This window comes from Orbicella faveolata, unplaced genomic scaffold, assembly GCF_042242905.1.
Source record: "Orbicella faveolata isolate gen_17 unplaced genomic scaffold, um_ofav_v1 contig_24, whole genome shotgun sequence".
In the NCBI taxonomy this organism is placed as follows: Eukaryota; Metazoa; Cnidaria; class Anthozoa; order Scleractinia; family Merulinidae; genus Orbicella; species Orbicella faveolata.
In genome coordinates, this window is record NW_028301552.1 from 20,050,001 (window position 1) to 20,067,628 (window position 17,628).

Consider the following 17,628-nt stretch of genomic DNA (forward strand, 5'->3'; position numbering starts at 1 on the left):
GACATATCCTTGTATCAATCTAATGCCTTGTAAAGCATTAACAGGACAGAAAAGGCGAAGAAGCAACATAAAGGAATACCAGAAACTTGGTTTTCTATTCTTAACTTGTAATTTACTTTTGTAGTAAATTCAATGCAGGCAAGATTCCTCTCATTTACCTTGTGGCAATGTTGATAATAGTTAGCATATAATAAACATAGATTCAATTTCCTAACATTGTTATTATCCTTCCCAGACGCCTTACCAAACAATAATTCGTAGTTTGCCGTGGATATTGAGCTGTTATGCATCTCATTGAACCAGTTCAACAGCCGATTGTGAAAAGAAGTTGTTGTTCTACAGTTTTGAAATGTATGAAGAACTGAGTCAGGCTCACCACAGTAGAAACATATATTATTGTGTGTAATTCCGTAGAGAGTAAGCTCTTTCTTCGTAGCGACAATGCGATGGATTAGCTTAAAGTAAAATTCTCTCAGTTGATTCTCTTTACAAATAGCCTAGAATAGATGAATGAATGAATGAATGAATGAATGAATGAATCACTTTATTAAAATGTCAATAGTATTTAGCTTGAAAAAACTAATTGGGTCACACTATTTACACAGTAAAATATACCTTAGCTACATAAAGTTAAAACTATTTACAATTTAATGAATAATGTATAAAATAGATAAATAAATAAATAAATAAATAAATGAAATATATGAACTTAGTGAGATATAAAAAGCTTAAAAGATATCAAATATCAATATGGATTTCACCTAAATGACCTAACTATGTCTTTACTGTGGGTTAAATTAGCCAATCGTTGCGACAAGAGCATGGTAAGTAGTCGAATCGGTTATTTACTTCTATATTTCAACGAAAAAGTAGCCCTCACGTGACATTTAATTTCAATAATTCTGTCTGGATTCGCAAAAACATAGCCACAGAATTTGACTTGTCACTGATAATCTTGATACAATTCTGTCCTAGCGCTAGCTTTCCAAAAGGCTTATCGTAGCTCAAATAAAAGGACATAACTCTCCTGTATGCCTTTTGAGGCCAGGAAGACTAAATTCATCGTCCTTTCGTTGAATCGGGAATTGTACAATTTAATTAAAAGTGCTTTTAACATGAAATTGGAGTCTACATCAACACAAACGTACAGATGTCAAAACCGCGGCGGAGAGCTAATCTATAGCTTTCTAAAACCTGCATCGTCCTAAATGAACTGAACAAGAGCTTCCTACATCGAGAATCGATTGAACTTCAAACAAACTAGACCATAATTATGAGTTAGCGAGCACTCAACATGTTGTTGTTACGTCAATTATCGCCCGGAAGCCACGCAAATAAATTTCTTCCGCACTAACGAATCACAGACAGTCCTGATAGTTAGCTAGGCCGAGAACGCCTAAAATTGATAAAACCAGGAAATTCTTTTCACGATCAGCGCTTGACCTACTGTTCTTCACTCTGTTCGTGGCCATGTTTTGCTCGCAAATAGCAATGTCCCGGATGTACTTGAATTTTGTCCAGCGCGGAATGCCATATCCAGACTTCAACAGATTTTTTCTAAGTCCTTAGCTACATCAAAGTTCTCAGCAAATATCGCCAACAGCAGCTAGAAATGTCTTGTCCATCTCATGTCTAAGCTCTAAATTGATGTGGCTAAAGCCCTTTGCTGTCTAAAGCAAGGACAACATTATCGCCATAGTGCAAACGGCCTACTATTACGGGGCTAAATGACGCCCCGTTTACATGTGATACATCTGCTCCATGTACGATAATGGACGACGCTTGCTAGCAAATCGTTAGACTTGCGCCTTCATTGGACTTAATGATGTCCTCAGGCAGACTTCCTTTAGACAGCAAGTACCGAACGCTAATCGGTCGGCTCCCTGCCAGAGTCACCGCGCGAACTGAATTCAGACGGGTGTAGCCTGGGCTAAACTTAACACAAATTGAAAAGGGGGAGGGAGGGTGATAAACGATGAAAAAAAAACAATAGATAAATAAATGAAGCATGCGGCAAAAAGTTCTCTATTTTTTTAATGCTAGGTAAGATTTACAAGCTGCTGTCAGCGAAAGCCAAAAAAGACAATTTAAAATAATAATAATAATAATAATAAAACCACGTAATTCAGTCTTTAACACCGTTTTCATAAATCCACAATAAAAGAACACCTGATTCAGTCTTTAACACCGTTTTCATAAATCCAGACATATATATAAAATGTAAAATGTATAGTGGCCTAGCAGCATATATCACAGTTCTTAAAATTATCTATTATCTATCTTAACATTGGGCCTCTCTCTATAAGTATGGTCTGGTTTGTTCCAAAGAACGTAGAGAATGTTTTCCTTAATGCACTGTACGAAAACGTGGAATATTAAAGATTTGGTTCCGTGGCAAAGACGTGGGAACAAATTCGCGGTCCCATTTCATCGGACCAGTGGCCTGAGGCTTCCGTTTATTGAGAAAAAGCCAACAATAGTCTTGAAGTCTAAGTTTCAAGAGTTCGATGGTTAAGACCGAGGACAATTGAAATAAGGTGTTGTCGGATGAAAAGTTGACATTAGGCTTGGCATGCTCCTTGGCTTTTTTTCCCGCAAGGTGCTCAGGATCGCAAAGATTACTTGGAAATATTTGAAAAAATTACAATTAATTCCATGACGCTGTTGGAACAGTTCAAATGGTAAAAAACTGCCATGTGCGTCAATTACATCATGCATCGTGAAGACATCCTTTTCAACGCAATCGTCATAAAAAACGGTCCTCCTGTAAACGAGGATCTCTTTATTATGAAAGAGAATCATTTCTTGTTCATCCTCAGAGTTATAAAGACTTTTCAGGTCCAGGAAAGAAAACAAGATATCCTTGTAGCAGGATGGTATGCCTGAATCCGTTTGAAATTTCTTATCAGTTGGAGCATAAGACAAAATTAAGATCCCCATATTTGTTGAAATAAAATTTTGGAATTGCTGACCAAGTATCATCTTCTTCATCATCATTTCTGAGGAGACGCTGGATCCACGCTAAGCGAAGGGACTTAAACATAATTTCACGAAAGTGAGCCGCAAACCACCATCGCCATGGTCCTGATATAAGACTTGTCTCTTGATTTAATCTGGTTTGTTTTTCCATAAGAATTGAAAAAGTAGAGATTGGATCAGAGATGCTTATTTGTTTTGGAGTGTCATCCATAGAAACCGAATAAACAATTTGAGACAATCCTAGGTTGTTTGCAATCAAGCACCACCCAAAAAGAAAACGTTTACGTGAATGCCAAGCTGCAAGTTTTGTCGTAGGATTATCCACTTTCTTAGAGAAGATCTTCCGTTTATTGCCAACACTACCATACGATGTGAAGTATATATGAAATAATTCATATTTGAACTGCGCTTGTAGATGAAAGTGAAGAATGATCATCGCAGTAAATTTTCCAATTGAAGCAATTGGAGAGAAGAAGCCTGGAAAAATCAGGGCTTCAATGGGATTCGAACCCGTGACCTCCGCGATACCGGTGCAATGCTCTGCCAATTCCGTTAAAGTCCTGATTTTTTCAGGTTTCTTCTCTCCAATTGCTTCAATTGGAAAATTTACTGCGATGATCATTCTTCACTTTCATCTACAAGCGCAGTTCAAATATGAATTATTTCATATATACCTCACATCATTTCACTCCTCACGGGAAGATATGAACTCAATTAATTGACCTCGCTCCCAATGTGTGGCTTCATAGCTCAGCTGGTAGAGCATCGCACCGCTATCGCGGAGGTCACGGGTTCGAATCCCGTTGAAGCCCTGATTTTTTCAGGCTTCTTCTTTCCAATTGCTTAAATTGGAAAATTTACTGCGATGATCATTCTTCACCTTCACTATCATACGAAATAAAGAATCCCAAGGCTTTCACCGGCTCATTGGGCCAGGCTAGACCAAGAGGTGTTTAACCACCAAAGCTTTCCTTTGGAACGTATCGATAGCTTCAGCTATATAAATTCCGAGAATAGCACTGTGTTAACTTTGTAGGTGAATATTTATGCTTTCGTCATTAACTGACATGCGTTTTTGTCCGATAGAAAACTACCAGCGCTTTACCGAAAACTACCAAAGATGTGAAAGCCAAGACAGAAGAAGAAACCTGTTACATCAACGTTGCCAAAATTCTGAGAGATTTCAAAAAAGCCATTGAATACCATGAACGTCAGCTAAAAATTGCCATAGAAGTGGAAGACAGGGCTGGAGAAGGAGGGTCGTATGCTAATCTTGGCAACACTTCTTACCGTCTCGGAGATTTCAAAAAAGCCATCGAGTACCATGAACATCATCTACAAATTGCCAAAGAAGTGGGAGACAGGGCTGGAGAAGGAAGGTCGTATGGTAATCTTGGCAGCGCTTATCACAGACTGGGAGATTTCAAAAAAGCCATCGAGTACCATGAACTAGATCTAAAAATTGCCAAAGAAGTGGGAGACAGGGCTGGAGAAGGAAGGTCGTATAGTAATCTTGGCAGCGCTTATGGCAGTCTGGGAGATTCCACAAAGGCCATCGAGTACCATGAACGTGCTCTAAAAATTCTCAAAGAAGTGGGAAACAGGGCTGGTGAAGGAGCGTCGTATGGTAATCTTGGCAACGCTTATAACATTCTGGGAGATTTCAAAAAAGACATCGAGTACCATGAACTAGATCTAAAAACTGCCAAAGAAGTGGGAGACAGGGCTGGAGAAGGAGCGTCGTATGGTAATCTTGGCAACGCTTATCACAGACTGGGAGATTTCAAAAAAGCAATCGAGCACATACTAGATCTAAAAATTGCAAAAGAAGTGGGAGACAGGGCTGGAGAAGGAGGGTCGTATGCTAATCTTGGCAACACTTCTTACCGTCTCGGAGATTTCAAAAAAGCCATCGAGTACCATGAACGTCATCTAAAAATTGCCAGAGGAGTGGGAGACAGGGCTGGAGAAGGAAGGTCGTATGGTAATTTTGGCAGCGCTTATCACAGTCTGGGAGATTTCAAAAAAGCCATCGAGTACCATGAACGTCATCTGAAAATTGCCAAAGAAGTGGGAGACAGGGCTGGAGAAGGAGCGTCGTATGGTAATCTTGGCAACGCTTATGACAGTCTGGGAGATTTCAAAAAGGCCATCGAGTACCATGAACTAGATCTAAAAATTGCCAAAGAAGTTGGAGACAGGGCTGGAGAAGGAGAGTCGTATGCTAATCTTGGCAGTGCTTATCCCAGTCTGGGAGATTTCAAAAAAGCCATCGAGTACCATGAACGTCATCTAAAAATTGCCAAAGAAGTGGGAGACAGGCCTGGAGAAGGAAGGTCGTTTGGTAATCTTGGCAGCGCTTATCACAGTCTGGGAGATTTCAAAAAAGCCATCGAGTACCATGAACGTCATCTAAAAATTGCCAAAGAAGTTGGAGACAGGGCTGGAGAAGGAGCGTCGTATGGTAATCTTGGCAACGCTTATCACAGTCTGGGAGATTTCAAAAAAGACATCGAGTACCATGAACTTAATCTAAAAATTGCCAAAGAAGTGAGAGACAGGGCTGGAGAAGGAAGGTCGTATAGTAATCTTGGCAACGCTTATCACAGACTGGGAGATTTCAAAAAAGCCATCGAGTACCATGAACGTCATCTAAATATTGCCAAAGAAGTGGGAGACAGGGCTGGAGAAGGAGCGTCGTATGGTAATCTTGGCAGCGCTTATCACAGTCTGGGAGATTTCAAAAAAGCCATCGAGTACCATGAACGTCGTCTAAAAATTGCCAAAGAAGTGGGAGACAGGGCTGGAGAAGGAAGGTCGTATGGTAATCTTGGCGATGCTTATGACAGTCTGGGAGATTTCAAAAAGGCCATCGAGTACCATGAACTAGATCTAAAAATTGCCAAAGAAGTTGGAGACAGGGCTGGAGAAGGAGCGTCGTATGCTAATCTTGGCAGCGCTTATCACAGTCTGGGAGATTTCAAAAAAGCCATCGAGTATCATGAACGTCATCTAAAAATTGCCAAAGAAGTGGGAGACAGGCCTGGAGAAGGAAGGTCGTTTGGTAATCTTGGCAGCGCTTATCACAGTCTGGGAGATTTCAAAAAAGCCATCGAGTACCATGAACGTCATCTAAAAATTGCCAAAGAAGTTGGAGACAGGGCTGGAGAAGGAGCGTCGTATGGTAATCTTTGCAACGCTTATGACAGTCTGGGAGATTTCAAAAAGGCCATCGAGTACCATGAACTAGATCTAAAAATTGCCAACGAAGTGGGAGACAGGGCTGGAGAAGGAAGGTCGTATGGTAATCTTGGCAACGCTTACCACAGTCTGGGAGATTTCAAAAAGGCCATCGAGTACCATGAACTAGATCTAAAAATTGCCAAAGAAGTGGGAGACAGGGCTAGAGAAGGAAGGTCGTATGGTAATCTTGGCATCGCTTATCACAGACTGGGAGATTCCAAAAAGGCCATCGAGTACCATGAACGTCATCTAAAAATTGCCAAAGAAGTGGGCGACAGGGCTGGAGAAGGAAGGTCGTATGGTAATCTTGGCAACGCTTATCACAGACTGGGAGATTTCAAAAAAGACATCGAGTACCATGAACTGAATCTAAAAATTGCCAAAGAAGTGGGAGACAGAGCTGGAGAAGGAAGATCGTATGGTAATCTTGGCAACGCTTATCACAGACTGGGAGATTTCAAAAAAGCCATTGAGTACCATGAACTAGATCTAAAAATTGCAAAAGAAGTGGGAGACAGGGCTGGAGAAGGAGGGTCGTATGCTAATCTTGGCAACACTTCTTACCGTCTCGGAGATTTCAAAAAAGCCATCGAGTACCATGAACGTCATCTAAAAATTGCAAAAGAAGTGGGAGACAGGGCTGGAGAAGGAAGGTCGTATGGTAATCTTGGCAGCGCTTATCACAGTCTGGGAGATTTCAAAAAAGCCATCGAGTACCATGAACGTCGTCTAAAAATTGCCAAAGAAGTGGGAGACAGGGCTGGAGAAGGAAGGTCGTATGGTAATCTTGGCAACGCTTATGACAGTCTGGGAGATTTCAAAAAAGCCATCGAGTACCATGAACTAGATCTAAAAATTGCAAAAGAAGTTGGAGACAGGGCTGGAGAAGGAGCATCGTATGGTAATCTTGGCAACGCTTATGACAGTCTGGGAGATTTCAAAAAAGCCATCGAGTACCATGAACTAGATCTAAAAATTGCAAAAGAAGTGGGAGACAGGGCTGGAGAAGGAGCGTCGTATGCTAATCTTGGCAGTGCTTATCACAGTCTGGGAGATTTCAAAAAAGCCATCGAGTACCATGAACGTCATCTAAAAATTGCCAAAGAAGTGGGAGACAGGGCTGGAGAAGGAGCGTCGTATGGTAATCTTGGTATCTGCTTTGAATCTCAAGGTTCTTTGAAGGAGGCCCTTGATTGTTATCATTCTAGCGTGCGATTGTTCAATGAGCTTAGGCAGCATCTTGAAGGTAAAGATGAGTGGACAATTAACTACCGCAATGTTAATAATATGATTTATATCAGATTATGGCGTCTGCTTTTAAAACAAGGTGACGTAATTGAGGCTTTGTTTGCTGTTGAGCAAGGACGTGCACAAGCTCTAAGAGATCTTATGAATTCAAAGTACGAAACTAAAACACCACATACTGGGGAAAAAATGACCTACGACACATTAAGTTGCCTCCCTTCAGATACAGTCTTCATGGCAGTTCACAAAGAAGAAATAGTTTTCTGGATTATTCAAAATGGAAAAGATGTTCAATTAAGAAGAAAGCAAATCAGCGATAATAATTCGAAGGAAAATGCCAGCAGAGTGTTGGAGTCTTTAATTCACAAGGCTCATGAGAAAATTGGTATCAGTAGTGGTGTGAAATGCGAGGATCGTTCATTGGACAGGAAAAGCAAGGGAAACCTGTCAAAGAAGAGGCATCAAACCATATCCCAACTAACGCACTCGGGTACCAATCCCTTAAGAACATTGTATGACGTCATCATTAGCCCCATCAAAGACTTGATTAATGGCAATGAACTGATATTTGTTCCCGAAGGTCCATTGTGCTTGGCTCCTTATGCTGCATTCATGGATTCTAATTCAAAATACTTGAGCGAGTCTTTCAGAATCCGGGTCATTCCGTCATTGAATAGTTTGAAATTGATCAGAGATTGTTCACCAGATTGCCACAAGAAGTCTGGCGCGCTGCTTGTGGGTGATCCATGCTTAGAGCAAGTTCGTTATTGTGGGTTGAAGCTAGAACAGCTGCCATTTGCAAAGATGGAAGTACAGATGATTGGGAAAATACTCCACACTGTTCCCCTCACTGGAAAAGAAGCAACAAAAGCTCAAGTGTTGAGAAAACTCTCCTCGGCTGCTTTAGTGCACATTGCAGCACATGGCAGAATAGAAACAGGAGAAATTGCTTTGGCACCAAACCCTATAGGAGCACCCCAGATCCTTATTGAGGAAGACTTCTTGCTAACAATGAGTGACGTGATGAGAGTTCAAATGCGAGCAGGACTGGTTGTGCTAAGTTGTTGTCATAGTGGCCGTGGTGAGATTAAGGCTGAGGGTGTGGTTGGCATTGCACGAGCCTTTTTGGGTGCCGGTGCTCGTTCTGTTCTTGTGTCCCTGTGGGCGATTGACGACGAAGCCACTCTGGAGTTCATGAAGAGTTTCTACCATCACCTAGCAGAAGGAAGAAGTTCCAGTGAATCTCTGAACCGTGCCATGACGTGTCTCAGAGAGTCTGAGAAATTTAGCGAAGTGAAGTACTGGGGTCCATTTGTACTCATCGGTGATGATGTTACCTTGGACTTGGCTAAAGGCGATTAGATGAACTTCAATATAGCTAAAGGTACTTAGGTGTTTGTTGAATGTTGAGATGATACAATTGGAAACTAAATAATTTTGAAGTTTCAACTCGGTGAAGTTTTATTTGTCTCGCACAAATAACAATACTTTGACGTTTCTTGAAAATCTCAAATGAACTAATTTATTGACACAATTCATAAAACGTGTTCTGAAAAGCGCAAACTTATGCTGAAAAATACTACCCTACTAACGCTTTACCTTTGTGGTCGCCATGACACTCTTTTTTTATTCCTACAAGGAATTGAATTTTGCAATAGCTTCAGAGAAAATTAATAAAGTGATCAAACGTTATTCTCGATAATAGCTAACAGTGTTGTTTTGTCTTGCCTCTTAGGTTGTTCAGTCCTTCTATCAAGAAAGATGGGGTGACTCTGTCGATTTGTTATTACGAGACTGCTAAATTTCATTAGCTTTTTTTAGTGTAAAGAGCTAATTGGCCAACACTGAGTTTGTAGGAAAATGCTTTTCTCTTGGTTATAAATACATCAGAGTCGTATCAATGCGTATCCGCAAAGTTTTTTGCACCCATAATTTTATAAATGAATGCGCCTCATTCTAGTTTACTATTTTATTTTATAGACTTGGACATATTAGTATTTTATATATAGGGCTGTATTAGAGAAGCTTAGAAGTATTCACAAATGAGTAGTAAATTCATGCACTGTCCAACCGAAAAGGAAGTAACAACATTTTTTTGTAATTTCAGAAAATTAAGAAGCAAGGTGTTTTCTTTCCGTAATGTGTTAAATAGCTAAAATGAAAAGAAGGAGTATTTGTTAGGGAACACCACGTAGAGAATTTTTTCGGAATTTGGTGATTATAGTATGCTTACATTGTCATTTTAAATGGACGAGTTGCTGCGATAGAGTAAACTGTTTCTTGTTGAGTTAGCAATTTGCCCTAATGTGATGAAGGCAGAATCACTTACTCAATCGATCAACCGATTCCAGTAAACCTTTCTACCTCATGGTATGTACGTCATACCATGGGGTATAGTGATGGTTGGATTGGTCACTTCATTCCCGTTAGACAATTAATTTATGCATTAAATCCGCATTAAAGGAGAAGGTCACGCCAAAAGCTGTGTATTTTTTCCATCACCAAGAAAAAGTTCACATTGAGTTGAGTTACTCACCGTTGTTTTAGCTTCTGAAGTGGATGCGATCCCAATGAAAAAGAAGTGAAAAGTTCGACACTGGGAGCCGCCATTTTGAAAGGATCTTGAAGGCCATGCCGCATATCCGTGACGTCATTCAGTCCGAATTGACGCGAAGCTCAAAGGCTAAAGCTCTTTTCTGTTCTAAATTCGTTTATTCAGCTATGAGCTAAAATGGTGGGCCCCGGGCTGTGAAACCCGAACCGAAAAGGATAGGGAAGGAGGAGTGACTTTCCTTAATTTGCCTGCAAAGAACAAAAAATTGCCAAAGAAGTGGTTCGAACAGCTACGTCGGGATGAGAGATTCATGCCACAAAAACTCAAAAATGTGTATGTGTGCAACGAGCATTTCACAGACAACTCTTTCAAAACTGAATACCGATTTGAGCTTGTGGGTGGAAACACAAGAAGTAGGTCATTGAAAAATGCTTTCCGACAATTTTTCAGCGGAAGGCCCTTGTAAAGGCACGCATTGCAAGCGAACGGCGCATCGCAAGGAACGAAAAGAGGCAGCTATCAGTTATACTTTTCATTTTTTAAAAAATATTTTTGCCCGGCAGAACTGTCGTTGACTTGATTTGCGCAAGAAATTGAAGCTCCTCGCCGGACGGGGACTCGAATTTTAAGAAAAAACCCTGGGGACAGCTGGCCCCTAAGGCCCAGTTTTAGACGCTGCACTTTTCATGAGCCGAACTTAATTCGAATTTGGACCGACCCAAATTATCAAAAGTACACCTGTTGATTCAGACGTCGAACTTAATTCGCCGAACTTTATTTAGTTTAAACCAATCACATCGAAATGTCAGCGATTTACAGGCAAAGTAAAAACTGCTTGTAAAATACGTTATAATAATTTATGCATTAGGTTCGGCTCATGAAAAGTTCGACGTCTGAATCAAAGCCGTTCCAAGCCGAAATTCCCGGCTGAGCTAGGCAAGAAGAACGGCTGAGCCGTTCCAAATTCAAATAGCCGTTCTTAATTGATTCAAACGCCGAACTTTTCATGTACTTAATTCAATGTGTTGGGTTCGGCTCACGGAAAGTTTTCAGGTTTGGTCACCAGCACAAGTATTTTAGTCGCCAAAAATTTTCAACCCTTCAGCCTTAATATATTTTCACGAAAAGACGCTAAAACGGCGTGAATCACGGGTTTTGCATGTATATATCAGTTTGCCGCTTTTTTTCTATAACAGGGAAAATGGTTGAATGAAATTCTATTCTTCATTTACCAGTCTTACCAGTATTTATGAAAAAGCTTCCATGTTGCAAGCTTTGATTCATTATTTTTCGTAGACTGGCGCTAGGTTTTTCGTGTTTTCGTGTTCATTGATGCATAGCGACTGCACGCATTTTTTTAAGGTGAATTTTATTCAATTTCTTAGGGGTTACCGTGGGAACTTCAAATGCCTTGGAGATTTCTTTAAAATTACATGTCAGACTAACCCGCTTCGGTTTTCTTTTATCGAGAAAGCATTTTTTCGATTTATAAATGTTTTGTGTGAGCCGAAAACTCAGAGCGTGTTTAATAATCAGCCTTGACAGCCAGGGATGAGCTAAAATACTTACAAATTTTAAATGCTGTCTAATTTGATTCGAAATACATCGGAAGAAGTAGTTAATTGTACATCAGTCCTATCTATGTATCGACAATTACCGATAACCAGTCCTGCTCTAGCGAAATCCCATATCCGCATGTAAATAATATTTTGTCTGAAATGTGTTGCAATTTGTTTTCAATTTTATCAACACAATTCATCATTAATTAAGGACGGTTTTTTTTCATTCACATTATTTCTGGGAATAACAGTTGTTAATGAAAGCGGTGCTACGGTAAAAAATGAAGCTGTAATCTTACTGCATGCTTGGTCAAGTTACGATGCCGGTAAACACGATACATTCGATACGAAAAACATTACTTGCAGAGGCAATTTTCCCTCTGCTGGTTTATGCATGTAAAAGTTGTATATACTTTTTTCTTCTATCCAAAATTTATTACATATGCTTAGCTTTCCGAGAATACAAATTACAATTCTCACAAAAAAGTCTTAGGTACTGATAAGGAATGTCGTCAATTTCACATTTCACGTCAAAGACGTCGATTTCACTTCGCATCTTACATGTAAAATCACTGCGTATTTCACAAGAGTCCGCGTAGTCCAAAAGTGTAAAAAAACCTAGGCAAACACGTACGAGCCTGAGCAAAAAGTATTCAAATCTTATAAGTAAAAACACCGTCTTGTGAGGTGGAAAGCATCCGCCGCTTTAAACGCACCATTGAAAATTCGTCAGTTTCTGTGATACCAGAACTCCCTCCGCATTGAACCGCCAGTAACATAACTAGTGAGACAATCTCAGATAGTGCAGAGTGTAATTTACGGCTCTGATACACATAGTCACATAGGTCCTCACCCATGCCGTTCTCTCCTTTGGTAGTCAACTAATATGAGCGGAATATGAGCTAACAAAAACTTGATAAGGCATAATCTTAGCAGTGTGTATATTTCATGTTTTTGTGTTTTCTTTCATGGCCCAATAGCTTACAATAACCGTTTGTCAAGACGACTTTAAAGTCATTGCAGCAAACGAGACAAGTGTACTTTTCACACCAACGTTTGGAACTTGATAGTTTTGTTTTCCTCGCCAATGTGTGCAACAAGGTACCTTTGTTTCCACGAAAATATAAGAAAGATGTGCATTTTTTTACTCACTGCTGGAGATAAATGGAAAGTAAAGATGAAATATCTACTGAAAAGTCGAAGAGGAACGATTTTGTTGTATTCAAAACGCAAAATTTCATTTCACGGATAAACAAGAACTAATATAATTATCAAATAGTCACGTCGAGTCACGGAAGATTGCGTTCTTATTCTGTTGTCAGCTTTGGTGTCAACAATAAAATCACGTCAAACTAATACACAATGCTATCAAGTAACACAACTGAGGAGCGTATCAACGAGAAGTAATGAGGGTAGAGATCTATACTTGACCAAAATTATATCCCACAGTCACCTCATCGACTGATGAAATTAATTGGCGGTTTCAGTAAGTGCCGTGGAGTCTACAGTCTGCTGCAATTATAACGAAGTTTCTTTTGTCACAAATTTTACTAGTTTTACATGTAGCTAACGCGAGAATGTTTCGGCTGAATATGAACTTTTGGCTCTCTTTCATAGAAGAGGAAATAAACAAGCTGGGGAGAAGCAATATGTTTCCATTCTTTATCTGACACCTAGTAGTTATAAAACAGCAGACGACATTTCTTGAATCGAGCTTGGGAAGATCCCAGAAGATACGCATTCACAGAAGCGTTCTTTACACTAAAAAGAGGAGAACTGACGTTACCTGAAATACAGCTGCTATCCCTGGCCAAAACGAGAGTGTGACATTACTCAAAAAATAAAAAAAGCGTGTATCTGAACTCGAGAACGGAGTTTATCACACTAGCAATTCTAGAACGCATGCGTCTTACATGTTATGTTAATTCTACCACAAGGAAAACTACTCACCGTTCGTAACATATCATTCTTGTCCCCAGAGGTCGCGCTCCTTTTGGTCAGCACCAAGAATCCTGACCTCTGGGATCAACCTCTGGGAAGGTCCAACACCGGACGTCCGCGATTTACGGACTTGCTGTCATTCAGCGCATGCTCAGAGTCAAGTCTGACAAATCTTATTAGCTGAGAATACGAAACGATTACTCTGCGCATGCTCAGAAAATTGGACCTTCCCAGAGGTCGCGATTCTTGGTGCTGACATAAAGGAGCGCTGCCTCTGGGGACGAGAATGCCAAGATATAGTCGTCTTTGACGCTAACTAATCTGCGCATGCGTTTGGAGCAGATTTCATTTGTTCTTAAGAGAATAGCGCCACAAGGATAGAATGAGATTTGCAAAACCATATCTATATTTTCGTCAACTTGTCTTAGAAAGCAACGTAAGTGGGTCGTGTTTCGCGTAATACACACGGGTACCTATAGTTACCCCACCCAGTCCCCTTCCCCCAAAACTAATTAATTGTCACAGACGCAAATAGCGGTGATAAACATATTAAACTTACGCATTTTAATAACTTGACGTTTCGTATGCTACGCAACATACATTTTCAAAAGTGGAATAAAGACCGTTACAATTTTTGAAAACTATATATGAAATGTAAATAAGGGGTCTGGAAACGAGATTAAGAAACATCTGTTTCTTAACAGTAAAACAATAAAAGCCTAAGCTTATTAATAAAGTATCAGCTTCTCACTGCTGACGTTTACATTAAGAGCCGGCTTAAGTTCTTGGATGAGCAAAGTTTCTTTAATTTTACAGTGATAATCTGTTTTACCAGAAGCTAGAATATCAAAATGAGAAGTCAAAATCAGAAGTCAGCTGAGGAATATTTCCTATAACTACATTTATTCCTATGACTTTTCTAAACAGAAAAACATTCTTAGTAAGGACGAGTGGAAAGCCCTATTTGATTTACGCAATGATCACAGCATCATCATCACCAAACCGGACAAAGGAAATGGCGTTGTCATTGTTAGCAGATCTGTTTATCTCAACAAAATGAAACAGTCAATTTCTGATGGCACCAAATTCAAACCATTAACGCACAATCCAACTAAATCTAGAGAAGAAAGTCTGTCCACATATCTTCGCAAGCTTAGAAATGATAAAATTATTGATGAAGCAACATTCCACAAGATTTTACCCAGTGGATCGTCTCCTGGTGTGCTGTATGGTCTTCCAAAGGTTCATAAATAAAACCGGTTGCCCGTTCCGCCCTACAGTTTCATCTGTTAACACCTACAACTACAACCTTGCTTCTTACCTTGTTCGTATACTTCAGCCGATTTCGACAAACCAACACACTGTTAAGGACTCTTTTAGCTTTACAGACTGGGCAAAAAAAAAAACACAAACATGACAATGGAATAATGTGCTCCTTTGATGTCTGCTCACTATTTACAAATGTGCCACTTGATGAAACAATACAGATTTGTCTTGAAAAACTGTATTCTCTACCCGATCCTCCGACATTACCTCGTGATGCTCTGCATAAATTATTAGAATTTGCCACTAAGAAAAGCCATTTTCTTGTCGATGACCAATACTACGACCAAATAGATGGAGTAGCCATGGGTTCACCGTTAGGCCCAGTTTTGGCGAACATTTTCATGTGTCACTTTGAAGAAAGATGGGTCACGAAAGGTCAAATTCGTCCGTCACTCTGGTATAGGTACGTTGATGACACTTTCACCATGTTTGACAGCAAAGACACTGCTAATGAGTTCCTGCGATATTTAAACAGTCGTCACGAGAGTATCAAATTTACTATTGATTTTGAACAAGACAATGAAATCCCTTTTTTAGACATCCTCATCAAACGCTGCCCAAACAACACTTTTGCCACATCCATCTACCGGAAAAAGACGTTTACTGGCCTTTATACTAAATGGGATTCCTTCACTCCACGCAAGTACAAAATAAATCTCATTCGTACACTTACTTATCGCTGTTACCGAATTTGCTCCTCCGCTTTCCTGCTTAAATCTGCCTTTGATGACCTTCGCAAACTCCTGCTTCAAAATGGTTACCCACTAGGTATTATCACTTACAACATTAACGACGTCCTAAACAGAAACAGAAACAAGCCAAGCAGCCCCGTCCCTACGGTTCCGAAGAAAGATATTATCATCTTATTACCTTACTTAGGTGTACAAAGTGACCAAGTCTCTAAGCGTCTGAATTCATGTGTATACAATTTCTGTTCATTTGTCAATCTTAAGATAATTTTTCAAAGCACTCGCCGAATCAAATCTTTCTTTCAATACAAGGACCGTCTAAATCGTTCACAGAAATCTAAGGTCATTTATAAAGCTGCTTGCTGGTACTGCAGTGACTTTTACATAGGCAAAACAAAACGACGGCTTCATGATAGGAAAACGGAACATTTCAAGGCTCTCACTAAGAATGACCCCACATCAGCCATTGCCGACCATATAAAAGCCACAGCTCACAACATCAAGTGGGATCATTTTGATATTCTAGCTTCTGGTAAAACAGATTATCATTGTAAAATTAAAGAAACTTTGCTCATCCAAGAACTTAAGCCGGCTCTTAATGTAAACGTCAGCAGTGAGAAGCTGATACTTTATTAATAAGCTTAGGCTTTTATTGTTTTACTGTTAAGAAACAGATGTTTCTTAATCTCGTTTCCAGACCCCTTATTTACATTGCATATATAGTTTTCAAAAATTGTAACGGTCTTTATTCCACTTTTGAAAATGTATGTTGCGTAGCATACGAAACGTCAAGTTATTAAAATGCGTAAGTTTAATATGTTTATCACCGCTATTTGTGTTTTATTCCTCGTTAAACTACGATGGCCCAAGAACAAAAGCCTTTATGTCACACACGCAGTATATTTTTCTTTTCAAAAAGGACGCCTCATGTATGACCACAGTTGTGCAATTATTCCTCCACTTTCGCTTGAATATTATGAAGCTAAAATACAAATGTTATTGGTGTTTTCATGGAAACCAGCTCTTGAAATGCCGCGGTATGTCGAAATACAAAATTCTCATTTTTAAAAGCGCGCTCTAAGAAGTAAAGCTACTGGAATTGTAGCGGAAAATTCGAGAAATTCAACTAAATCTGGAAAATGTCGACACCTACGATATGAAGAGAACCTCATAAAAAGCTATATTGGCCGCGGCCGCACTAGAGAGTTAACCGGGTTATTTCCAATTAATTAATTACGATTAACCGGGTTACCGAAAATCGTGTTGCGGCCTCTAATTTCGGCTGTTCATGGAACTTAAACCGGCTTTACGGTTACCATGGAAATCAATTGATAAACAATAGATTTTTAACTGGGTTAGGTTAATTTTAAGCCACCTTTTTCCGTGCTTTAACCCAGGTTAGTGGTCTCTTATCAGCAATCTGATCAGCGCTGCACGGAAGCGGGTGTTTCTTTTTGCCATAAATAGGGACAGAATACGACAAAGGGCGTGAAAGGAGTCGAAGCTCATTCGAAAGTGCTCTCTAAAAAGTCATGCATGGCAGGACTCCTATGGATTTCCCCAAACCATCGCTGGTCTCTCGGATATACCCAGACTCGAGGACGATTCATTCGACGGCGATGGAGAACACTCTGACGTCCACGCGAAATTAACATCTTGTTTAAAAGAACTGCCTTAGAAATTTGCGTAGTGCGCATTAGAAGGAAGAGGGACTGCCTTAGCCGTGAGTGGAGAGAAAGGAAACGAAAACAAAGGAAAAGAATCGAGAATATAACAACAGACTGAACAGGGTCTTCGAAGTCTGCCATTTTGGTGGTTTATCTCATGACGTCAATTGAGTTTAACCCACTTCATAAGCCATTTCAGTGCGGCCGCTCATAAAATATAACCCCGTTATTTTATTATAACCAACCTTTAACCGAGTTAAGTTGCTTAGAATTTCTAACCAGGTTTCTAAAAAATAAACCCAGTTAACTCTCTAAGTGCGGTGTTACGAAAAATTGTCCAAGTCAAGTTCTAGAACAATCTAGAACCGGAAGTCATTCAGCCGTGACCAATTTGTGTAAGAACATTCCAGAATATTCTAATCCTT

The 17,628-nt window shown here is 39.8% G+C and overlaps 1 protein-coding gene and 1 non-coding gene across 7 annotated transcripts in view; both read left to right on the forward strand.

Annotated features, from left to right (window-relative positions):
* LOC149110816 (uncharacterized) overlaps positions 1-9,948 on the forward strand; it is a 40,207-nt gene extending 30,259 nt beyond the window's left edge. For all 6 annotated transcript variants that reach the window (XM_089291135.1, XM_089291136.1, XM_089291140.1 and 3 more), the window contains 2 exons: positions 4,066-8,851; positions 9,203-9,948. In XM_089291135.1, the coding sequence (XP_089147261.1) occupies positions 4,066-8,829 (4,764 nt within the window). In that variant the 3' untranslated portion in view covers positions 8,830-8,851; positions 9,203-9,948. The remainder of the gene's footprint in view (positions 1-4,065; positions 8,852-9,202) is intronic.
* On the forward strand, positions 3,719-3,791 carry Trnas-gcu (transfer RNA serine (anticodon GCU)). The gene has a single exon. It is a non-coding gene; the product is annotated as a tRNA-Ser (tRNA).
* Positions 9,949-17,628: the final 7,680 nt, after the last annotated feature.